Source organism: Silurus aristotelis (genome assembly GCF_946808225.1).
Source record: "Silurus aristotelis genome assembly, chromosome: 18".
Classification (NCBI taxonomy): domain Eukaryota; kingdom Metazoa; phylum Chordata; class Actinopteri; order Siluriformes; family Siluridae; genus Silurus; species Silurus aristotelis.
In genome coordinates this window covers 7,958,126-7,984,498 of record NC_139591.1, presented here as the reverse complement: position 1 = coordinate 7,984,498, position 26,373 = coordinate 7,958,126, and the positions used below count along the sequence as shown (strand labels likewise).

Genomic DNA, 26,373 nt, shown 5'->3' with positions numbered 1-26,373 from the left:
GTAGTAATAGTAGTAGTATTAGTAGTAATAGTAGTAGTAGTAGTAGTAATAGTTATAGCAGTAGTAATAGTAGTATTAGTAGTAGTAATAGTAGTAATAGTAGTAGTAGTAGTTATAGTTATAGTTGTAGCAGTAGTAATAGTAGTACTAGTAGTAGTAATAGTAGTAGTAGTAGTGATAGTAGTAATAGTAGTAATAGTTATTGTTGTAGCAGTAGTAATAGTAGTAGTAATAGTAATAGTAGTAGTAGTAATAGTTATAGTTGTAGCGGTAGTAATAGTAGTAGTACGTAATGGTTCTATAATATACATTGTATAGAGGTTATTAAAATATCCTTATAATACTTTAATGTTATATATTTTTTTATCTAGTTTTTCCAGTATTAGTAGTTTAATAAGGCTATTATAAAGCATAGCAACAAACAATGAAAAACATTTCATAACCCCATTAAAAATCATTAAAGGAGTTACTCTGAAGCTGACTCCTCCCTCACTTCCTCTAAAAGTCTAGGGCTGCGTCCTGAAGCGCATACTACCTTACTAAATAGGATGTCTAGATATAGAAGGTATGGGGATAGGTACAGTACTGCTTTAATATGTAGTGCTCTAGTATGCGCTTCAGGACGCAGCCTCGGTCTGGACGGGCGCGCACACGCGCACACACACACACCACGCCGCGAGTGATTCCAGCGCGGTGTAGACGCCTGTAGGCTTGAACATGTAACGGAAGTTTGAAAGTAGTTTTATTGGTTGTTTTCTTTTTTAATCCCCCAAATATTTTTTATACACGCGTGTCGTGGGTTTGTGCGTCTAGCAATGGACGGGTTAAAAAGGCAGCGGTCGTGGCATGAAGACTTCTCGAGGAACTTCTTGAAGCTGTTCTCGAAGAATAAGTCACAAGAGCAAGACAAGGCAGAACCGGAGTGTGAAAACCGGTAAGATGGAGTAGGCATTAAAAACTAATGAAATAGCGGTTTTAATTGGATTTGTTTGTTTGACAACACTACAACGTGCATGCGCGCGTGCGTGCGCGCGCGCGTGTGTGTATGTGTGTGTTACTGTGCACGGTTTAGTTTACATGTCTGAGTACTGTCTTCTCATTCCTTGACTTCTATTGCCTCGTCCTGCATCATTTGTAATAAGTACTTTACCTTGTCGACTTACTAAACATGAACAACTTTGGAACCATGAGATGTGAGTGGAAGTGTTTTGGGGGGCTACAGCATGTACATGAGATGGGGAAAGTGCTCTGTCTGCTGAGTAATTCTATATTGTGGCTCAGCACTGAAGGGTGGGTCATTCAGCATTGTCACTGCTTGAGTTGCATCCTTTCACACTCATTCCTGCGTGAAGATTGTGCAAGGAACCTGACACCCACTGAACAATTCAGCTCGGATTTGACATGACATGCATTTCTTCACTTTGATGATTTGATCTAAACTGACCTTTTAAGCATCCAAGCATGCAGCTGCTAAACAAGTCAGTAGTAATTGATGTAAGAGTCATAAGTTGAAAGACGCAGAAAAAAAACACTACCTTCATAAACACATACATGATCTGGGACACATGCAGATGATGATCGGTTGAGGTATTTGTCCGAACCCACAGTGAATACACTATAAATACACAACATAATGTTAGTTGGCTATATATGTCATGTTTAGTGGCAAATGGTTATGTTTAGGATCATGCTACAGGTCATATCTTATTTCTCGATGGTAAGAAAAACCCTGTGATTAGCAGCAACTTAAAATAAGTTGAGCAAATACAAGAAACATGAATTGTCTGTATGTCTGAGAGAGATTTGGTTTTTGGAATTTTGGTTCTTCAAATCTTGGAGGTTGTACAGGAAAGCAATGGGGAACTCAGTGTAATTTTTTTTTTTTAAATCCTCATTTCCTCTTCAGCAACTTCTCCCTGTCTTTCAGTATTTCACACTCACAAGGCGCACAAGTTGCTGTTCCTTACATAACATGAAAGTGCACATCATTTTTTTCCCTAGCATATGCTAGCTACTGTAGTTTTCGGACAATAAGCCGCTACTTTTTTCCCATGTTTTGAACCCCGCGGCTTAAACAACGAAGCGGCTAATTAATGGAATTTTTCCTAGTTTTTTCCTGGTTTCACAAACTTCAAGCCAAAAAACTGAACCCCATAACATCAGACCAATGAAATTTCCGAACGGAAACGAAAAAACGCACCTCACCTGTGTTCTGAGCTCCACAGCATCGGGAGAAAAAACTTCCATTGGGTGATTTTTAAACGCAAGACGATGCCAAAAGATAAACTCCAGAGAGAAATAGTTGTGAAAGGAAGGAGGAAGACAGTGAACAATGACTTTCTTGGTCGGCTACTGTTTAGATACAAGCCGTTGTAACACGTTGAGTCAGGGTGAAGGGAGAGCTCGCTTCTGGCATGCTATTCCCAAAATACCGCTATGCTTCTAAAGGAAGCGCTACATATTTCACCCATTACACCGTGTAACGTGTCTTTCGTTAAAGCCTGTGTAAAGTACATTAGTGTAGACAGGTGCGGCTTATAGACAGGTGCGGCTTATTTATGTTAAAAATAAAAATATTTGTAAAATTCAGTGGGTGCGGCTTATATATGGGTGGGCTTTATAGTCCGAAAAATTACGGTAGTTAGATCAATAAATGCATTTTCATTGTTTAAATTTTTATTACGTGTTCTGTGTATTAAAGTTTCTCTCAACACAATGACCACTTGCACAATTACGGATTTTCTGCAATTAATTAATGCACTAATGAATTCATTCATTTATTCATGCATACTTTTATTTGTTTGTTTCTTTATTATTCATTTTTTATTTATCAGGGTTTTTTTTTCTTTCTCTTGGTCTGAGTTCTAGTGGCAATTGTACAGACTTCGCTATCCCCAGCCACAATTATAACCTTTTCTCGTGGCTTCCCAGACATTCCATAGTCTATTAGGTACAGTCCTCCAGCACCTCAAGGTGGTGGGTCAGTCCAGCATTTGTTTTTTAGTTAAACTTGCCAGATTTAGCTAACCCTCAGTGTCTGACACACACCATAACCCCTTTTGGCAAAAAAACAGCTCTCCTTGCATTTTTTTAGGCATTTTTTCTCAAAGAATTGATCCATATACTCTCTACTCCTGTAGTTCATTTGTGAGAAAAAACAAAAAACAAAAAACTGCTGTCTGCCAGTCCTCATTAGCCCACTATATTCCAGTTCCTATCATAAACGCATGTAAGTCGTACTACCAAAGTGCCTTCAGCATATCTGACTGAAACTCATTCATCTCTGGTGCTTGGTTTTGTGTACCAGCAGGTCCCAGGGTTATTGCCACAATGGCTACCAATAGCCCTTTGAGCATCGTTTCTTTTAGCAGGCATGATATGAACATGATTCTTTAATACATAGTGTCAAAATCCTAACTAAGTACAAGATATAAATCATTAGAGATGATTTACTAAAACCTTTGCCAAAGACTGCTGTACTGGGTATATATGATTGTCACCCTATTTGAAGAAACAAACTTCCTACTAAGTGGTAGCCCTGCCCCTCTCTTTAAAACAATGATTTTAGTCTGGTGAAACAATTAGAAAAATCAATCAGTGACCTTTGGACTAAAATGCTCTAGAAGTACACAGGGCTAAATAATGGATTGAATATTTTTTATCATGATGAGTAATTACACAGTAAATATACAGCTGATATAAAGATTCTGCTGTTCCCTTTGTAAGCTACACTAACACTGTAATTCCAGGGCAGGGCAGGTTAGTGTTTGTATGTTTCTGATTGCTGTACTTCTTCCTTTCCTTTGCAGGGAGGAACTTGAGGACGACGGTGCTCTCAGCCAGTCCAGTGAAGCAGACTCACCACTTACACCAAAACATCATCTGAACACGAGATCACTAGCACAGGTGAAAATCAAATAAAAATATTTTAGCGCATCATGAAATGAAAAATACGACAAAAAAAAGACCTAAGACTGTTAAACAGCTAGAATCCTGTATTAGAAATGGGGCATCATTTCTCTTCTTAAACTCTAGCAACTGGTCAGACTGTTTGTTCTTGTTGTACTCACACTGTTGTCTGAAGAGAGGATGCTACAGTGTCAATTCTGGATAATCAAAAAATTCAGTGAAGTAGTGTATTATGGGCCTTTTATATGCAATAAATTTTGCTATTCAACTGGATTGAATTAAGACGTGTTGAATTGAATTCACAATTTAATGTTTTTTATCCACTTTTTAATTGCTATACAGTAGAACCCAATTGGACGAGCATAATTCGTTCGTGAATATTGCTCATAGTTCCATTAGGCTCGTATTTTCGAACTGGATTCCCCATAAGAATTACCGTACGGTAAATATATTTTAACACTTACCCATGTGGTAGTGGTTAATTGCGAGTGTGAGACGCACACCACGCTCGTACTTTTCGACTATTACCTTCTTGGTTTCAATGGTAATTCTATTTACTTCCATTTTCCCAGCACCATCACTGATTTTCTTGGGAGACATTTTTCAATATATAACAATACAAATTTTTAAGTTTTTGCTGCACTGAACAACGAGAGCGACCGAGCAACCGAGATAAACTAAGCGACTGATGCTACCCTTGGCTGAAAGCGGGGAACCGGCAGCGTGGGTTTTCTCTTGCCTTCGAAATTTGCTCGCAAAATAGGGTACAATTTTGCGAGCAAGGTCGCTCGTATCTTCGTTTGCTCGTCCTATTAGTTGCTCGTACAATAGGGGTTTACCGTAATACAGTTTCCCTGCTGCTCAGTTTCTTATTTAACACTACGTTATTTGGGTGGGCGTGGTTAACTTTCGGAGCACCGCCCACTACAAAATTGGTCAAAGATATAGATGGAAGGCCTTCTTCTAAAACCCACTCCCTGCAAAAAAATTTTTTTAAATGTTTTTATAAAATTTAATCATATTTTGGCATATATTTTTTTTTTAATCCTCCGAATTCATGCTGGCTAAATGAGAAAGGACTTTAGACAAATGTTACGTAAGCATGCTTTGAGGCAGTTCTCATTTGCAAACTCAGTGCCCTGTATGCTACTACCTCTTGTATATTAGATTATATTTTATGTTATATCGCATGCTATATGATCCGAAATATGTAGACAGTCAGAAAACTGTCCTGCTATAACTGCCTCCATTGTTCTCAGAAGGCTTTCCACCAGACTTGTGAGTGTGGCTGCAGATTTGCTATTTAGCCCAAAAGCATTAGTGAGTTCAGGCACTGATGTCTGCTAAGGAGGCCTGGCATGTAGTCAGCGTTCCTGTTCATTCCAAAGGTGCTCAGTGGGGTTGTGTCAGGGCTGTGCAGAAAACTTGAGTTCTTCCACTCAAACCTTGGCAAACCATGTCATGGACCTAATTTTGTACACTGGAGCATTGTCCTGCTGAAATGGTTTGTTGGCCCTTACTTCTCCTTTCCATCTAAAGGCTTACAAGAGACAAATACCTGGGACATAATTTGTTTGGGGTTTTAATCTCTTTTGCAGCACTAGTTTGATTTGGTTTAAGTTTTCACGTGTTTTAAATTTGTATAAGAATGATTACGTAAATAGTTCTGTGGACGCTTTAAAGCTCAGCATAAGTTCCTTTTGCTTGCGGGTGTGTGTTTGTGGGTTAGACAATTCGTTTGTTAGAATAAAGTATCTCTTGTGTAAATAAACTCCTTTGCATCCATGGCTACTATCTGCACTTCCATCATTTCTAAAATATTTGGAGCTTTGTACAATTCTAACAACGTGTCTGTCAAGCAAATGTTTTTGAAGTATGTTAATATCTCAGTAATAGCTTAGTAGTGTTTGTGTTTATGAATGTGGTTCGGTAGGGATTGAGATGAAAGAAAGCCAACGACTGGAGAGGATTTTTTTTTGTAGAAAAGCTGTATAAGGGGCACTTAGCGTGCTTTCGTGGGAATTCGCATACTTCTCAACCTGCAAAATTGCTACAAAGCCGAGTTGCAATTTAAATCTTCACTCAAACACTAGATTTCACAGATCACTGTTTAGACCTGATCACTAGCAGCTGTGTAGACCTTTTCATGCACTTCAAATAAACATTAGCAGTTAGTAGTAAATCATAAACCGCATCTAGCTATAAATCTTCTCCCTTTCTTGCCCGTTTTGCCTTTTTTTTTTTTTAAGATGATTAACTTGGTGAGGATTTTACACCCTTATCCAAAGTGACTCCCACTTGAGACAGGATATAATCCTTAGCAGCTGGCGGCTAAGGGCCTGAACAGCTCAGCAGTAGTTCTGTGACAATACTGTGATAATGCTACGATCATCACCTCAGAGTGTCACCACAGCAGGCAGTGATATCAAGGTCTTGTACTTGGATTTTGTAGTTATTTTAAACATTGTTCCTCCCTGTACAGACAGCTTGGTAAGTGGGCCAGCATCAGCCAAAGTTAAGCCTGTGTCTGCTTTTCCACCAAGGGTGTTGCGTAAGCAGTACAAACAGCCTGTGAATGTGCTCCTCAGACCTCCGGCTACTCCAAAACACACACTCCTTCCTCTTCAGCTTCCTGACAAGTTTCCTGCCACTCTCGATGTGGAAATAAGAGAAAGGCAAAATGGAGGAGGGACACAGTTTTTACATGAAGTAGCGGTTGCTGTTCATGTAAGGATTGAAAAAATGTGCTTGTTTTTGTTCTTTTTGTATGTGGGCTTTTTTACATGACCTCATATTACTGTTTCAGATTGTTACTGACTGTTTTGTAAAGGAACCAGGCAATCTATTGTACCTCTAGTCTGTGCACTCACAGGGAAGCAGCTGCCTGAGGTGCCTAAAATATGGTAAGCTTCATATCTCAGTGAATTGGAAAGAGTTTTAGACTTTGGTGGAATTCTCCAGGGACATGTCCTAGCATGAAATTAAACAGGTTTAAGAATACTTTGACATTCTCTTGGCATGCAGATTGTCTTCAGAACTGTATAAAAATAATACATAATTTCTTTATACAGAAATACTTTATTTACAGTGGATGTAGAAAATCTTTTACACCCCTGATTAAGGACGTGAACAAAAAGAAACATTTCAGGAACACAAGTGCACTCTGATGGATCTTGTTCATAGTATTCCAACCACATTCATAACCCATGATCCAAAGTAATTATCCTGCACCTGCTAGTTGTGATTCTGTTAAACTCTAAATAATACAGCTGTTTCTGTAGAATGTCTTTGACTTTTTTTTTAGTTTCTTCCGACTACTAAAGCTTACAAAGCATGCACAGGATTTTCTTGTTGAAAGGTATCGATCAGGAGAGGATCACAAAAGAATTTCCAATACAGTAGATGTATCATGGAAGACTGTGACATTAGGAGAACAGAAAATTGCTCCAAATGAAACAAAAGTACAAGATAATAACTTATCAGGCTGACCGGCAAACGTTTTCTCGACATATGAAACAAACTTTCTTGGCTTCTTTGATCGCCTTGTCCTTGCGGGAGAGTTGTAAAGCCGGAAGCCATTTTTCAAACAAAAAACATCCAAGCCTGTCCAAAAAAAATTATAAATTTTTGTTTGCAAATGTGTGCAAACGACACAACACATTGAGACAATAAACAGTGACAGTGTAATACTTACCAGTAGAGTAAAAATAAAGTTAGTGCAAACACACAAATCAGGCATAACATTATGACCACCTGCCTGTGGATGTGTGTGCATGCGCATGCATGTGGGCGCATGTGGCTTGTGGGAGGAAAATGCTACACAGTATAGACGTGAGGGCCCAAATGCTTTGGTACTCTTTTCCAGATGGCAGGATGGTACAGAGCTGTGTGTGAGGGGTGTATCTTGCTTTCCACATGCTGATGGCTTTTTTGAGGCAGTGTGTAGTGTAAATGTCCATGATGGAGGAAAGAGAGACGCTAATGATCTTCTCTGCTGTCCAAACCAAGACGGTGAGATCCAAGCCAGGCAGTAAGGCAGCTGCTTCAGATGCTTTTGATAGATCCTCTGTAGAATGTGTTGGTGTTGGAAACGGGGCCTTCCTCAGCTTTCTCAGGAAGAAAAGGTGCTACTGGGTTTTGTTCATTATGGAGCTGAGGTTGAGGGACCAGTTATAGCTCTTTGCCAGGATTTTAGTGTTCTACATTCGGAGATAGGTTTCTGGCTTTACACAAGTTTGTTAGCCTCTACACTTCCTCAACTGTATGCTGACTTATCGTTCTTGCTGATGAGACTCACCAGGGTCAAGACATTTGGTGAACCTTTGTGGTTGGAGCTGTGCATTGCTGAATAGTTGTAAGTAATCAGAGTGAACCCCATGGGACTGAGCACATAGCCTTAGTGCTCAGGTTGTTGAAGCTGGTGGTGCTGTTCGCAATTCTGCCTGACTGAGGTTTCTCTGTCAAAAATTCCAAGATCCAGGAGCAAAGGGCGGTGTTAAGGTCCAACAGGCGCAGCTTCCCAATCGGTTGCTTAGGAATTAGGGTGTTGAATGCTCAACTGAAGTCTATGAACAGTATTTGAATGTAGGTGTCCAAGTGGGTGGCTGGAGCTCGGGTTTAAGTGCATCCCTGAAAGCCCAGAATACCAATTTATTTCAAAACAAAACCTGTTAGAATGTTAGTCTGATACCTTCAAGCATGATAACACCCCAAAGCACAAATCCAAGTCAGCAAAGGAAAAGCCTGAGAAGAAGATGAGTCAGAGCCCAGCTCTTAATCCTATATTGGATGTTTTGAAGATGTTATGCCTAGGATAGAGTCCTGCATGGGCTTTAAACTGAAATCTAATTGAAAAGGCTGTGCAAGTCTTAGGTTATTGTAAACATTTTTCTAATTGTTTCTATTTAGTTTTCACTGGTATTAAATTGGTTTGTATATTAAATTAAAGATCTAAATTAAAGAAACTCTGGCCATTGATTCATCTTTCATTATAAATTTATATCACAAAAACCCTGGCATGTTTAAAACCTTTTAGATTCACTGTATGCTAATTCATATTTAGTCTCTGATGCATAAAATAATTGGGCCTGTATTTGTAGATCATGTGGCTTTGTTAGTTAGGATGTGAAATAGAGGTAGTGGTCATAATAATACAAACTACTGAACCTCTTTTTACAAGTTATTTGCAGCAGAAACCATTGACACCAATGTTGATTGTTCTTCTTGAAAACTAGTTTATTAAAATAATCTTTCACAATGTAACTAATTTATTAGCAGTTATGCCAACCTTGTTTTAACATCTTCTCTACTGTATGGCACAGAAAGAGTTAACATTGCAGTGGGCAGGACTGGTGGGGTGAGGGGAAGGAGTGTTGGGGGAGGGCGAACATGCTGCTGTCTCAGTTCCATTAGCATTATAGAAGCAGTGGAGGCTGGAACAGTGCAGGCAGAGAGAGCCAATGAGGTACTTTTAGCGATCACCGCTATTCACGCTTCTGCCTGAATGCTGCAACCAGGAAATCTAATGTGTCTGTTCTCCTCTTTCTTTCTCTCACCATTTCTCTCTCTGCATCAAGACACTGAAGCACTCGGAGCCGGTCTGGACACTGGAGGAAGACGGTGTGTGTGATCACGAGGACAGTGTTCAGGGAGATGTGGAGAGCGACCCTCCTAACATCACCCCCCCTGTAACTGAGCCCTGCTCTCCGCTGCCCCCTGTAGATGGCTTCTTCCGGCGCTTGGGCAGCCTGTTTCTATTCACTCGAGCTCAGACCGGTGAGGAGGACACACAGCAAACAGTAAAGAAAGATGCAGAACCCGGTGCGGAAAAAGAACACACACAGCCACTGAAGCCTCAGGTGGTGTCTCAGTGTACTGCAGATCCAGAGGTTGAAGCCGAAATTCAAACCGAGCAAGACATACAAGACAATCTGTAAGTATGACCTTATATGTTCCTAGATGTCTGTGATATGTGTGACTGATAGAGAGGAATAGTTTCACCAAAGCATTGTAACCTTAAGGTTTCTGAGCAATTTTCTTGATCTTGCTTGGGGGCTTGATGGATTCTCTATTTGTTGAACTGTCCAAATATTGCACACATTTTACTTTGCGTTTATAGATTAGTGAGTACTGTTTATCTGTGTATTGTTCAACCTTAGCAACAGTACTTTGGTAGAAACCTTGCTAATCGAATAGTGGAATGCAGGCAATTTAATGAAGAACTTTTCAGAACATTAGTTGTGAAGAGCACCTTTCTTTTATTGATTAAAGTGTTGCAGATATCCAGGTGTAAGATTTAGGTTAGCTAAGAAAGTGGAAGTCTCGACTGGTATCTTCAGTGGACAGATCACTAACCCAAGTACCAGAGACAAGAAGATTGAACTTTGGGTCTTTATTATTCTTTAGCTTTTAGTCCACTGCACAAAGCTAAATGTCATCCAGGAGCTTGATAAGTTTCTTTTGGGCATGCAAACATGTTGGTCCACCTTAGACAGTTTCTCAGAAATGGATAATCACTGATGTGTTCATTCCCAGGAATTGTTAAACTCGTGCATGTATAAGAATACTACTATCTAACTAACTCACCATGTTTTACCACATTATGTTGGCTGTGATTCCTTTCAAGCTGTGATGATCATTAATATTTAGCCTAGTCAGGCATTTACCTTGTTTGGCAGGCTGGTTAATGAGTTTATGCTATGCTACCACCAGGTAATTTAAAAAGAGAGGCAAATTCAGAGAAAAGAATGGAGAAATGACTTAGTCATGGCCAATGCAAACAGAAATAGGATGCAAAATTAGCTCAGAAACGTTTAGAAATGGCTGTGCTGCGATACCATACATAGTTTGGAAAACATAGACTGGAGAAAATATATACATATTCAAACTGTTCAAGTGCAACAAGTCAAGAACAGCGAGTTCAGTTGAGTTAAGTCAGACAAAACACAGCATTAGCCAAATAGCTGGCAGGCGTTACTTTGAACACAAGCCTCAGCTACTCTTAATAACAATAGGGTACGTTGAATGGCTATATTTTGGGTAGCCATGTATTTTATTAATGTGCAATTAAAATGTCTCGCTTGTTTAATAATAATTAAAAAAAAAAAAAATTGTTACTTGAAGAAAACTGTAAAAGAATACTTAACTATCTACTTACTATAATACACTGATCCTGAGATGGTGTGAATCACACTGACAGACCTATTATAGTGTCCCACTGTCATCAATGTGTTAGTGGTGTCAGCTCAGACCTGACAAAAAATCTGTCCTCATTCTTAATTATATATATGCTCAGATACAATCAATTTGTTTAACACAGATGTGAATATCAAGAAATAAATGCTGGAAGTCTAGTATTGCTCTTTTTGCTCACAATGCCGAGTATCTTTTTCTATAGCCTAAACAAAAGAATTGTCCTTGTTGTTCCTGTACCTCCACAGGAGACTGAAGTTTAAACATAGCATGCTTTAGGTGAAAATACCTAGCTACACAGTAACTGGCAGGACGCAGAGCCATTCAGGGCAGAGAGAGTAAGAGAGAGAGAGAGAGAGAGAGAGAGAGAGAGTGAGAGAACATCAGCACACAAAAGCAGACAGAACAACACAATAATCAGAATGTGAGAGTCCCCAGGACCACAGAGTTTAAAAATTTGTCTTGTATAACAAGTCAGGTATTTGTTTAATGGTGATTTTATATATCAGGGGTGGCCAACCAGTCAGAGACCGAGAGACACATTTTTTACTGTGTTACCGCAAAGAGCCACATCATACACATATCACACATGAACATCACCCATCCCTTCCTCTAACACACGCGCGCACGCACACACACACACACACACACACACACACACACACACACACACACACACACACACACACACCTCTGCTCAGCCAAATTTATTGTAAATGTCACACATCAACATAATGACAGAAATTGACTCCTACAGTTTTAAGACCACAGGACAGTCATTTTCAACAATGAACATTGTGTGCACTGCCTCACACACACAAACTCTCAGTTTAACCAAGTCCACAAACAAAAAGATAATAATTTGAAATAGCGTTTTTCTTTTGCTATGCATGTTACTTAGTGGGACTTTTGGCATTCCTTGCCTTGAACAATCCCCTTTAAATCTGCCTCGTATTCCGTTGTTGCCACTCGAAGCAATTCTTTCACATGGGTGTCAGTCAGAACAGATCGATGCTTTGATTTCACGTGTTTCAGGGTAGAAAACACAGACTTTGTGTGTTTTTTTTATGTGCGTGTTCACGTCGCTTGAGTTCAGTACAGTATTTTCGTCAAATGCGCATGCGCGTGAGATTAATATACCGCAAAGTTTCCCAGTAGGGGCAAGATCATTCAAGTCTTAAAAATACCGTATTGAACTCAAGCGAAGTGAACACGCACATTAAAAAAACACAAACTTCGATATGAAAGTAAGCCGCATGAAACCAGGCAAAGAGCCGCATGCGGCTCACGAGCCGCGGGTTGGCCACCCCTGTCATATATGATCATAGTCAGCTGATTTTTTTTTTCTTCCATGTTGTAGTTTGATTTAGAACATTGCATTAATGGCAAAGTCACAGGAGCAGGCATTTCTTTCTGTCAAGTGGTTTGTCTGATATGAAGTTCATGGGAAAAACCCAAAGGCCACATTCATTAACATGGGAATGTAGTGGACATTCATGGGAATGTGGTGGACGATTGAAGTATCTACAAGTCTCTACAAATGCTTCTTCTTCTTCTTTCGGCTGCTCCCATTAGGGGTCGCCACAGCAGATCATCCGTCTCCATACCACCCTGTCCTCTACATCTGCCTCTTTCACACCAACTACCTGCATGTCTTCCCTCACCACATCCATTAACCTCTTACTTGGTCTTCCACTTTTCCTCCTTCCTGGTGGCTCCATCTTCAGCATTCTCCTACCAATATAACTCATGTCCCTCCTCTCCAATGTTCAACCCATCTCAAGCTTGCCTCCCTCAATGCAATAATGCAAATTTTATATTCGGGTCAGAGCTGCTTTAATTTTACTCATTGTTTTAATTTTACTCAGCATAAGTTAATAAGAAAATATTGCACCATTGTATAAACAAAAATCATTGCAGAAGCGGGATTCTGCTTGGGAATTTATAGTTTTCTATAAAACTGCAGGTTTAATCATTTAAAACTGTTATTTAACTGGAGAACTTATGATAGCAGATTATTGACACTTGGGAGATTCTCTTTATTATAATATTGTAACCTAGAGAGTGAGTGTTTTGAACCTTTATTCTATATGATATGTTGGGAAGTTTAGCTACAGTATCTTGTACTATCTTGTAACATTGTTGACAAATTAGCAGATATACAAATTAGGAAGCAACATTTCATTTAGCTTTAAATGAGCTACACTGAAGAGAAGGAATGGAAAGCCTGAGAGTCTGTTTAAAGAAAGACAGAAAACATGAGCGAGCAGCATCAGTGAAGATGAGAGTGTCATCTGTGAAAATGTCACGTCCCTGCAGTGCTTTTGGACAACCAATAAACTGCCAGTCTGCCCTCAAGACATTATATTGATCTGGGGCTTTGTCATCACAAGTACCAGGGCTAAATGTAATGTTTTTCTGCGATTCCTGATCTTAGTCTGCGGTGGTAACTTGGCTGTGAAAGGCACTCCTTTCATTCCTTTCAAGTAGCTTAGGCCTGCACCAATAAACATATAAGGATCTATAATCCCAAACAGTATCAGCATCAAGGTGATTTCAGCGCTGCGTGATGTGTCACAGACTTAACTAGAAACATGGGAAGCTGCAGCATGACAGCCCTAGGTGTTTTAATACATATGTAAATGTGTATATGTGAGTGCTTGGTGCCTGCTGATGTCATGTTCTTGGACATGTGAGCAGGACTGCCTTTTATTTGTGAGGCACAGAGAGACTGAAACATGTACAAACTCCCTCAAACAGAGTGAAAATATACAAAATGTGAAAAGTTTAGAGTGCTTGGCTTTTGTGGTTCAGTTATGCCCTAAAGGAGAAGAAGAAAGAGAGGAAAGAAGAAAATTACAGCATGTTTACTTGTTGCAGGTGCTGGTCACAGTCATATTCCATGCTCCAGCCATGCCAATGTAAACTCAGCTGGGGACTGGGGTTTTTCACACCTAAATATGGGCAATGTTGCCAGTAAAATGTTTTACTGACAATATAGTTTGTACAATAATTACAGCAGATAAATGATCAGATATGTGATTGGATATATGATATCATCCAACAAAATTCATGTAAAAAATTTAAATGAATATTTGAATTTAGAGAGTCCCCTGGTGGTCTAGTGGTTAAGATGCAGCGCTCCCACCGCTGCGACCCGGGTTCGATTCCCGGTCAGGGAACCATCCCCAGCCACTCTTAGTGCCGGTCCCAAGCCCGGATAAATTGGGGAGGGTTGCGTTAGGAAGGGCATCCAGCGTAAAACATGTGCCAAATCAAACGTGCGGAGGATCCGCTGTGGCGACCCCTAACGGGAGAAGCCGAAAAGAAAGTTTTTAGACTCTAGTTTAGAGGATGAAGACTAGTGCAAAGCTTCAGTTTCACATGAAATGCTTTGCATTTACATTATTTTCCTGTCCAAAAATAGTCCCACTGCTTTTAAAAACATTTTTGATTTTGGTTTATTTCATTCCAACTTGTAACTCAGTAATCATGAACCACACTGGCTGTAAGCATTAAAGCTCCAAAACTAATATACTTAGTAAAAAATTAATCTGGTATACCAGCATCCAGTTATTAAAAAACACAATATTTAATTCCTGTAGTGTACTCTGTACTCAGGATCTTTTCCACAGTTCTGTTTTCTTTGCTGTTTTGAAGTCAAGACAGTAATACCTGCATACCAGCAGGACTCATAAGTATCATGTCTCTCAATTGCAATCTATGGCAGGTATCTGTTACACTCAAACCTAATTGGTTTCATCAGTTGGTGTAGGAATAATTCATATGTACACGCATGTATCTGTCACTTGATGGAAATCACTCACACGCAGAGAAAAACAAACATCAGCAGGGGCTTCAAGCAAGTGTGCACTAGTCATTACCGAGAAGTTCCCCAATAGGAGGTGAATGTGACTCAGGAATAATCTGAAAGCAGAGGTGAAATAATCATGACAGCGAAACATTTTGTCTGTGCAGTATTCTCGCTCGGTGTTGTTCAGCATTATTTTGCGATCTATCTTTACACACAGCATCGTTTAATCATGCATGGAGAAGCCTGAATGCCTCCATTTTCTTGTAAATGCTCAGATTGCGTCAATCTCTCTGCAAGAAAAATACTCATCCTTGACTCTTCTCTAGTGAGTTCTATTGGGAGAAGCACCTGAGATAAGTGGGGTGTGAGGACACAAAGGGTCCTTAGAACTTCTGAGTGTTACACAAGGTGAGCTCTCCGAGTGCATGATTGTGTGAATATATACCCTTGACAGTGGATACAAAAGGAGAGGAAAGGTAAAGGCCTTGAAATGGGTTGAAGAAAGAAAGCGTTGGACAATGTCTGCAGTGAAGTTAAAGCTGATTTCTGGCCTTGCACTCCACTAGGGCAAAGAACATTTCTATTCATAGCTCAACAATTAGCTATACGAGCCCGGCTTAATGTACATACTGAAAGCGATGAATATAGAGATGAAGGCAGACTGGAAAGCCAGGAGCAGGCCTGAGTAGGTGAATCACTGATGTTTGGAGATGTCTGAAGTGTGTGGCATTGTACCAGAAAAGCTCCTGGCACATAAAAAAAAAAAAAAATAATAATTTATTCAATTGTGAGAGCAAAGTGTTTCAGTCTGAAATTACTGAGATAAAATTACTTTCTCTGAGGTAGAAGTGCTTCTGAGTGCAGAGCTATGCACCATTAAAGAGCAAGAGACAGCACTGCATAATGAACAGGCCAATCCAGAGGAGAGTTATATCCATAACAATTTGAGCACATGGCTCTGAAAAGACTGGTTGAACAGCACAAATTGTAAAATGGGCATCCTATAGAATGCATGATCTAGACCTTACCCTCCAGGGGAAATCCTATTTTGTCTGAACTAATACAGTAGGCTTTTCTAAACTTTGCCTAGTCTGCAGATATGTTTGTTAGCATGAGCAAAGCAGGCCCACTGCTTTTTGTCCTGTGTTTGACCACTTGAACACTTTAATCCTGCAAGGTCAGTTTTGCAGGTTTTTTTTTTACTTGTCCAGCCAATTTTTTGTGCGTTTATCGTGTGTGCAGCAGTATTAGATGTTTTTGAGAGAAGTTTTTGAGAGAAGTATAGAAATATATGACAGTTTTAACTTGTGAGGACATCTGACTTTTATTTAAACAAGGTTTAGTTCAATTTAGGTGTACGTATAGCATTAATTCAACTTCATAAATAGTCACGTCTAATGGAAACGCTTCCTCAGACGTGACTGACTATGAAGTTATCAAAAAAGTTCTGCGACTATTGGTGCTAACTGGTGCTATTCTGACTGGTGTGATACCAAGCCTGTGATTTCATCACAGACAGCAAGTTAGAACAAAGCTGAAACGTAAAATTGTGCGTGTAACCGGGCAAATCTGCCACACGTACGTTTGACACACACCCATGCTGCAACGAGTCGTTTGAGGTGTTTTGAGTGGCTCACGTCAAGAGCGTCAAGAGCGGAAGAACATTACTGGAAGACAATAAGAGATCAGCGTTTGTGAGTACTACAGTTCTTGTGTTCACAGGCATGTCTGTGTGCACACATGTGTTTGTGCAGGTACATAGACATGAAGTTATCCCAGTCACTCTGAACAGATGAGTGTTTAGGCACAGGCCCTCGAATGAACCTTTCATGGAATTTGAAACTCACGCTCTCCCCCCCAGTCTCAGTATTGATGACTCATGGTATGGTAAAGAGGATAAAATTTAAAAAGTCCATATGCTCCTTATGTTCCATATGGTCTATAACCCCCACTGGTGCCTGGAGGTGATTTCTGCAGCACACAAGAAGTAGAAGGTTTTTGGCGTAATGAGCGAAACCAGAAAAAAAACTGCTTTTAAAGAAATAGTCCTGGCTGCTAAATGGAGCTGCACTGTTATTTCCAGTTCGCTCATAGCACATCAGGATCAAAGAAAAAACAGTGAAGCTTGCAAACTATTACATGTTATTGTTTCTTCTCTAAAAGAGCAACTACAAAGAATTTATAGGGAGATCATTTTTGGATGCTGGTTAGGATGCATCTTAGTTTCTGCTTAGCCTTGCCTGTGGAGGATGGGCTTCAGGCGCAGCCGAGAGAGCTTCACTGCATGGCTTTGCTAGGAATAGTCTGAAGAGTGACAGTGTGCCAGCTCTGTTCTGCTCTCATTCTCTCTCTCTCTCTCTCTCTCTCTCTCTCTCTCTCTCTCTCTCTCTCTCTCTCTCTCTCTCTCTTTCTGTCTTACTCTCACTCTCACACACTCGCGCACACATTCTCACTCCTGCATGAAAAGATTTCGTTATTTTGTTTATTATAGGGAAATCTTGTCTAAGAGGTGCTTAGACTTCTAGCAAATCAACTGTCTCTGTGAAATGCAATAATTTTTTTCAATTGGTTCAAAATAGAGAATCAGATTAGATCATGTTTGACTTTAATATGCAGTGGTCCTTCTTGCACATTAGTGAACCACTCAGTCAGATATCAAAGATTTAATTTCATTGTTTTTTTAATTTCATTGTTTGCCGCAGATGCCTCTTTTAGGAAGATCACTAAATAGTTTTTTGTGTCAATGAGCTGTTAAAATTACCGCCTTTAATCCTGTTAAGGAGCAGTGTTAAGCCTGTGAGGTAAAGCTGCATTCTGAGTGCCTCAGCACCATGCCCCTGGGAAGAGCAGGGTTTTGTGTTGCAGCTGGTAATAAATGTTTAATGAAAACTCTTCTTGAACTGCTGTTTGAGTAGGTGCTTTTACACATCGGTTGTTGGACATGCAGGAGAGAGACGGCTAAAAGCAGTGAATGTGTATGGAGCCTGGTGTCACCACCAGATGAGTCATTCTGGGTGCTCTGACGCTGCTTTCCCCAGCTATAGTTCATACATTTATTTTGACGAGCACTCGTGAATCTATTAATGGAACAGACTGTAGTGCTTAAATCTGACTTCCATGTTAACTTACATCTGAATAAACCAGTGCACTTTTTTTTTGTGATCATCTTGTAGAAGAGATCTTTATATTTGAGTTGCTGAAACTAGACTATTTTTAACATTTAAAGATTGCATTTACATGTTGATTTGATCGGGCGTATATTGTCATGACCGATGACTCTTTTTGGCTTTTTTTTCCCAGTCTTCGTGAAGAGGCTTTGGCTGAAGAGGATGGAAATGCAGCATTAGAGAGCCTGTCTGCTATTTTGGAAGAAGAGAACGAGCAAAAAGAACAGGAGCGGCATCGTGCTCTGGCATGCCCCCCAGTGGTAACCCATGTGACGTATCGTGGCCTTAGGAAGATCAGAAAGATGAGGAGAAATCAGGAAGTGCGACTTCACTCCCCAATCTCGGAGGGAGAGGAGGGGCGTTGCGAAGTTGATCTGTGTCCGACTTCCTTGGAAGAAGCAGAAACAGAGCAGAACGAGGCAAACGGTCACGTCGTAACTACCCCAACAGAGATTCATACTGGACAGCCTAAACCGAAAAAATCCTTGTATTTAAACAACACTAGTTCTGATTATCAGTGCTCCGCTCCAGTGGACTCATCCACTATAAACTCTAACACTCTCAGTAAAACAGAGACAGAAGGAATGCACAGCACATTGAACTCAAGTGCCTTACAGACATATACCAAGGCCAAAATAAATTCTTTAGACTTTGATCCAACGGTAACTAGTAAGATGTTTTGTGCTGATGAAAATAGTGCCTGTAGGTCTACTGTTTTAGAGGCAGTTATTGTTGGGGAACCTCATACCCATAAGCTGGAGCCATCTGAGTCTGAATTTGTACCTTTGACAATGGAATCAGACCTTGAGACCCGTTTACATTCACAGTCACTCCATACTGATGATCGGATGTTTCCTCTTTTAGCTAAAACCCCAAATACTCCACAATTGCAACTGTCCAACACTGATACTGCCACAAATCTAAACACACATTCTGCTGAATTTAACACTGCCTCCGACTTTCACACAGACTTGATTAGTTTGAAACATGCTCCTGATTCCTGCCCAGACAGCCAGCTGTCTAGTTCTGGCCTAGATGGATGGGACCATGAGGTAACCGAAGCCCCTGGGTTATCAGCTACAGCAGACATTTCGGGACATGCTGCCTGGCAGACAGAGTTCATCCTGGAGGATGAAGACACACAGCTGCTGGGTGTAGATGGAAAGATGCTACAGCTTGAGTCCAAAAAGATAGTGGACAATATTCTCACAAATGCTCTGGCTGCCCTGGAGAGGATTGACATTTCTGAGCGAGAAAGTGAGACTCTATCAAGAGATAATTTTATGGAGAGTACAGAGAATCTCATCTTTATGGGAGCAAAGGAGAACATGGATGCAGATGCAAGCCTGGGCCAGGCATTGAGGGAACATTTACCTAATAAGGATGATGGGAATCCCCAGTCGACCATCCCAGATGGAACTTTGGGCAGCAGGGTACAGGCAGATGGTAGTCGGTCCACTCCCTCCTCAGGCTACGAGTCCATTGCGGGCTCAGACACTGATATCCGGAACAGCGTGGCTATTAGTGCTGATATTACATCCACGAGTGGATTATTCAGCATGCAGGAACTCAGAGAGGAAGCAGTAAGTGGATGTTGCCCAGATAAGCTGGAGCTGTGTATCGAGAGGAATTCTACCTCTCAATCTAATAGACTGGACTCTCTGCATCATAATACTTTAGCGCCTGAATTAAAACTTGAAGAGAAGGGAGGACTCCCCAGAACTAAGACAAACAATGAACAATTACCCCAGTACATTCTTAGTGACAGCAATATAACATCTGTACAGCTAGTCACATCTGAAACTTTATATGATGTAAAAAATGGACAGGGACAATGTGCTTTGGGTGAGTGTGTTTCTTTTTCACAGGAAAATAATGACACAGGGCTACAACATTCAGCCAAAGACAATCTGGAAAGCAATAATCATGGTCATGCATTGCAATTGAACTCAGGTGATGTATCTATAATCAATAATGCTACGGAATCAAGCCAGGTAGAGACCATTGGTAAAAGCTTATGTCAAGTTGGAGTAAGTAACCCAGATTCAGAACAGTTTGCTGAAAAGAATGTATTTTCACTACAAGATTCCCCTGAAAATAAGGACAGGCCAAATCTGTCTGTGTTCCAAAGCTATGCATTTGACAAACACATAGAACCTCATGTGGTCAGTTGTGACAGTTTTAACAAACCCATATTGGTTTCTCAGGATACACAAAGTGGAGATACACAAGAGTCATCGATCTGTGCAGGCACAGGAGAGTCAAGCTCAGACCCAGATGTGGAATTTTTAGCAAATGTGGTTGGGCATGGACCACAAAGTGAGTTCCAGGAGGAGGAGAAGGTCTCTGCTGGTCCATCGGGTATCTGGTTGCTCAATTCAGAACTATCAGCTGATTCGGGTGATGGCAGTGAATGTTTTAGGGCTGTCAAAGTCACTGTTAATGATGACCAGATTCAGGAACATGATACACTAAAGTCAGATCCCTCAACAGGACTAAGCCGAGACAAGACAGCAAGCAGGTTGGCAATCTTTCCTGGTTCAGCTAGACCTCATCTCGACCTCCCTGGCACCTTTGCAATTATCAGCGAGGAGGAGGAGGCTGACACGGTGTTTGTGAATGACACAGGGCGTTTGCTTAGTCCGAGTACCAGGCGAGTCAAGATATATCCCTTTTCGCTTTCCCCAATATACGAAGAAGACAGTGGAAGAGAAGTCATCTCACGAGATGATCTGCTGCATGTGCCACCGGCCACAGAGGAGGAGCAGCGGAGTGAGGAACAGCAAGCTTCCTCCATCCTGTCACTCCTGCAGTCTGTCAGCGAGAGGTTGCAATCATCCACCTTTAGTAGCTCTGAGACAGAGCAGGATATGGTTGACAAGCCAGATGAACCGGAATGCCCACAACGTTTACTGAGGCTTCTCTGGGAACGCTATGATGATGATGATAATGATGATGATGATGCTGCGATTGGTGGAGAGTCAAGCTTGCTGCTACACCAACAGCTCACAGGAACAAATTTCCTCAGTACAGAACCTCAAAAGAATGAAAGTTCTCCTAACAGCCTTAGTTCGCAGCAGAAAACCAGTGAAACAGAGGATGGAGATTTGGGGGGAAAGCATTGTGAAACCACTCAGAGCAGTTCTGCAAGGTCTATCAATACACCATTCTATCAGTATTTGAAATCCAATGTAGTGTCATCACTTGCCACAGAGACACAAGAGAGTAAAACTTCTACTAATGCTGAAAGTTCAACCTCTATTGCTGGGGTAAGTATTTTTTTTTTCCCATCTGTAATAATCACTGATCACAAGTTGTGGAGTGTAGTGGAGAGGCTCAAAGTTTGATCAACTTGTCTATTAACTGGTTCCACAGATAGAGTTTGGAGGGTTTGGGAAAGTCAGTCTACGTCCAACTTTGGTAAGGGTTTAGTCTCATCTTTCAGTATGCTCTATTTTCCTTTATTTCTTTAAGTCTTACTTAACTTTTTTTTGTATAATAAACACTGCTATAACATTAAAACCACATGCGTAGCATTGTGTGGGTCCCCCTTGTGCTGTTAGAACAGCTCTGAGCAGTTGAGCTGTTGAGGCATGGACTCCACAAGACCTCTGTAGGTGTGCCTTATTATTTGGCACCAAAACATTAGATCTTTTAAATCCTTTAGGTTGCGAGGTGAGACCTGAACTGATTGGACTGTGTTTGTCCGGCACATCCCACAGATACTCGGTCATATTGATTTCTGTGGGATTTAGAAGTAAACACCTACAACTAGATTAGAACTCTAGTGGACTTTTTTTTAAATTTGTTTCTGAAACCAATCAGGAATATTTTTGTGTTATGACAGGGTACATTATCCTGCTGGAAGAGGCCACGGTCATTAAGGAATAATTTGCCATGAATGAGCGTTACTTAGTTCGCGACAGTGTTTACGTGGTCAAAGTAGGATACACATGAATGCTAGGACAGCGTCATACAGCTAATGTCAGCTTGCTTTTTTACACTAATGCATTCTGGGACCATCAGCTCTGTTAACTGATGCACACACACTCAGCGGTCCACACGATTTTAAAGAAAACACGATTTATAATTCCCAGTCAACTTCTTCCGTTGTTACATGGTCCATTTCCGATGCTCATGTGGACATTGTACAGTAGGTGCTTTTGGCAGTTTACAGAGAACAGAATGGAGCCAGGCAGCTAATTAACTCAATGCAAAGACAGCAGAGATGCACTGCATGTACTGACACTTTTCTATCATAGCCAGCATTAACTTTTTCATCAGTTTGTGCTACAAAAGCTTTTATGTGGGATCTAGTCTTCTAGATTCACACACATCAGTGAGATTTGGGCACCAATTCACTTCACTTCAAACAGGAACACCCCACTAGATCTGCTGTTTTAAATATGCTCTAACCCAGTTATCTAATCACCACAATTTGCGTTTATCATTCAGAGTTTTTAGGCTTGCGCATTTTTTCTTCTTCTAACTGTACTTCTTCTATACATTTTGAGACCTGACTTCGCTTGATGCCTAATATATCCCATTCTTTGACCAGTTGTTTTATGACAAGATAATCTGTTATTCTCTTTATCTGTCAGTCGTTTAAATGTTTTGTCTAGCCATTATAGAAGATGTCCCAAAGTAAAATGACATGCGTTGCAGCTCCACATTCACAACATTTATAAAGCAGGATTTCAACTAGAGGATCACAACCTTTCCAGCGATTGACCGTCTGACAAAGAGGGCTCTATTAGATGTGTTAATCGCTGCAAAGCCTTGCATTGTTACAAATTTTATAAGTTTCATGATAGGTTGTTCGTTGGTTTTCTGTGTCATGAAGCAATATTACAGTTTTTATTGTAAATGGTAAATGACAGTTATATTTTATATATCTACAAATGCAGTTTTAGTTCTTTAGGAGCAACATCTGCCAAAAATAATCACTGAACACAGAGCTTCGTATTATTTAAATACATGTTCAATTGGGCACGCATATATTTATGTTAGGGCTGTCCAAATTAATGCGTTGAGGCAAATTCATTTTACAGGCACTGATATTACTAACGAGCGCGATTAATGCAGCTCATATTTCTGCTATTAAAAATATAAATAGTACAATATAGTATTATAATAGTATAAAATATCGAACCCAACTGTTTCATAATGGTGGCTCTCTAATGATGATATACTGATGATGAATCTCTAACGACCATGCCTAATGATGCAGCTGCACATCTACGAGGGTCTGTCACCATGTGGGAAAAAGATTGAGATCTGTGGGGACGTGGAGGATGCAGACGGAATTTTGTTTCCACAAGAAGCCACAATCCAGGCCCAGAGAGGGTGGTAAGAATGTTTATTGGACCTTTGTTTCACAATAAATGTAATCATGATGGGATTAAGGACTTAAAGGGGGTTTTGCTCTAATTTTAACTGCAGTGTGACTTTTACAAATCTCCCTTTATAATTCACTCACAGTTCCATAAATCAACTACTGCAGAAGCACTGCTAGGAGGCAGTCAGTGTGTAGTAAATCTCCATTTTAAGCCATTTGGCCTGTTCTTTAGCTTCTGGTTGATGCTTACTACAAGTATTTGTCTTTTAATTTAACATAGAGCAGGACAGGTGGGCGGAGTTTCTATGTAGTGTGTGTGTGTGTGTGTGTGTGTGTGTGTGTGTGTGTGTGTGTGTGTGTTTCTTGGTGGTTCAGTTTGTCTTCATTACATAAAGTTTTTTCTGTGTTCTCTTTAGCGTGCTATGAATGTTGTTCTATTGAGGTGCTCACATTCAACTATACTAAGTGCTTATGCAGTGGATCCACAATACTGGGTGTTCATTTCCTGGGTCTGACATTATGCAGGAGTGGGCGATTAAGCAGAACCAAGAGAGATTTGCCTGCTAATCTGGATTAAATAGCAACATATATTTCTGAATGTCTTTACTTTTTTTTTCACAACTCTCTAATCATATTGTGGTATACATGTTTAGGCAATTAATCTCAAATTGCACTCCTGTCAGTCAAATTTTAATCTCTAATCTGTTTGTGATATATTTGTTAACCCCGAATGTAATCAGTGAATTATAAAAGCAAAAGAATTGGCCTTGCTCTATTAGTACTTTTAGAGGGAACTGCACCTGAGTGCTTCAAACTACTTTTTCAATCTCAATCCCTAACTATCACTTACTAATGAAATGTCATTGGCTCCAAATCATGCATATACTGTTACATGTAATGGACAACTATGGGCAGGTAAAATGCTAGTTAGAATTTTTCTAAGGAGCTGGAGCTCTTTGGGAGTTAGTGTGTGTAAGAGTCTGTCTAAATCTTTAAACAAGCTTTTGTTGAGCTGGCTGCAGATTCGTGTGGTTCAGCGGGAAATCGGATAGGAGCAAAGAACTGTATTCTTGCACTTAGTGGACTTTCTTTTAAATTTGATTTACTGCTTTTGATTCAGATTATTGATCATGCCACAGGCCAAGCAAGGAGGCAGTGAGAGTTGCAGTAAACTTTCACACACATCCTTCTGTTGGATCGATCAGATGATTCCTGCTGTGTCACAGCAGCAAGCAGTGCTTTGATGGACTATTATTTTTAGCAAAAGATGGAGCTTTTTTTTTTTCTTAACTTAAACCTTATACTCTTGATATGGTTTAACTGACAATTTTTTAACAGATTTACTTATAGAACTGAAAGGAATGAGAAAGAGAGTGAAATAGATGCACTACTACTATACTAGCTTGTCGAATCTCTATAGCTTGACAAAGGACAGTATCTAAAGATACAGAAACAGAGGGAGTGGTTTTGTCCCTATGGAAATGTCCTTGGAGCTGTTTGAGTATCATTATGAGGAAAAACTGGGTTGCTGTGTATTTTTTGTGTGATGGGTAATGAAAGTTCAGACTGTTTGTGTGCATTGCAGCTGGTTACTGTATGTGGAGCGAAGATACCAGGGTTCATGCATCCTGCTTGAGGAGGGACAAACTATACAATCAAGTGGAGAGACTAGAGAGATCAAACCCTCTGCTCCTGCCCCATTGTCTGTTGGCTCCATCAGGAGAGCAGTGAAGGTATAAATCTTCAAAAAATTCTCCCCTATACCACAGTCTTTATCAGCCTTTTATAATCCTAATGATAACATTGGCCATTAGATGCACCTAACACACATTTATTGTCCAGCCATAAATACATGAGGAGAAAATTAAATAAATACCTTCTCTCAAAATGTAAACCAGCATGTGAAATATCTGTGGCCACTGCTGTACACTGTATGATATTTTATAATCATTTTTTAGGATGACACCTTTCCAGAGATTCATATTAATATATCGAGTAGTATGAAGAAAGAGCCAGTTTGTCTCCACTCTGAAGCTGAGAACATAGGCACACACGTCCACCTCTCTGATCTCAGTGTGTCCTCTGGATGGTAAGGCATGTTTTATGCTTGATGTACAGTATACCTCGCATTTGCAACATGTGTGCCATTTTTTAATATATATTTTCTGCATGCTTCATGTCTGTTTGGGGTATTAAGGAAATGCAGGCTGAAGAATCTTTGTAACATCTTGTGTCCGTGACTTGCTAATCGTTGCCAAAATAGCAATCAGAACAGCTCAGGTTACATTGACTTTACTGTTGCTACGTTAAATTCACTGCAGCAGTGTCCGAGCTTGAAGGGCTGTTTGTCCCTACTGGCTTTGTTGCATTGTTTAGTGCTGAGTCATAGGTGTGTTCTTGAAAATTGCACCTGTGAAGGAAAAGCCACTTCCTGGTCCACTGTTCCTGTTCTGCTGCTTATATAAGTGGGTCTTCAGGAAAAGGATTGTGTTACGGCTAAAGTGGTGACTCCTCCCAGGACAAATCTTGCACTCATTATGAATGGAGATAAGGCAGTTTCGGTAGCAAAAGGTCATTTTTCAAGATGAATTACACTGTCAGTTAAAAAGCTGTGATGACAATTATTTTTGGGTCAGTATCGGGTAGAGATCTCAGGTTAACATTAAGGTGGGATTTTTGTGGCTGTAAATGTAAATGTGGCAGTGATTATTATTTTATTTTGTTTTTTACTTTTTTTTGCTTCTCAAGTCATATTATAATGTGTGTCAGTGAAAGGACTGTGTGCTGATGTGTCTGGCAAGACATAATTATAAAGTGTGACAACAATGTGTTAACATCCTGGAGCACAATTTGACGCCTTTAAATTACCATTGGGTATAAAATACTCACAAGTGTCCGCCTTGCTTTAAATATAGTTTACTTCGGTGTTATAGTCACAGAGTTGAGCAGAGTTT

The 26,373-nt window shown here is 40.2% G+C and overlaps 1 protein-coding gene across 3 annotated transcripts in view; it reads left to right on the top strand.

Moving 5' to 3' along the window:
• Positions 1–641: 641 nt before the first annotated feature.
• LOC310740667 (uncharacterized protein) overlaps positions 642–26,373 on the top strand; it is a 38,893-nt gene continuing 13,161 nt past the window's right edge. Inside the window, exons 1-9 of one of the 3 annotated variants that reach the window (XM_083567556.1) lie at positions 665–705; positions 814–934; positions 3,810–3,906; positions 9,486–9,841; positions 18,215–21,350; positions 21,457–21,501; positions 23,312–23,430; positions 25,005–25,152; positions 25,378–25,508. In XM_083567556.1, the coding sequence (XP_083423682.1) occupies positions 816–934; positions 3,810–3,906; positions 9,486–9,841; positions 18,215–21,350; positions 21,457–21,501; positions 23,312–23,430; positions 25,005–25,152; positions 25,378–25,508 (4,151 nt within the window). In that variant the 5' untranslated portion in view covers positions 665–705; positions 814–815. Of the gene's footprint in view, positions 935–3,809; positions 3,907–9,485; positions 9,842–18,214; positions 21,351–21,456; positions 21,502–23,311; positions 23,431–25,004; positions 25,153–25,377; positions 25,509–26,373 lie in introns of all 3 variants that reach the window. The other 2 variants (XM_083567557.1, XM_083567555.1) reach the window with 2 other exon arrangements.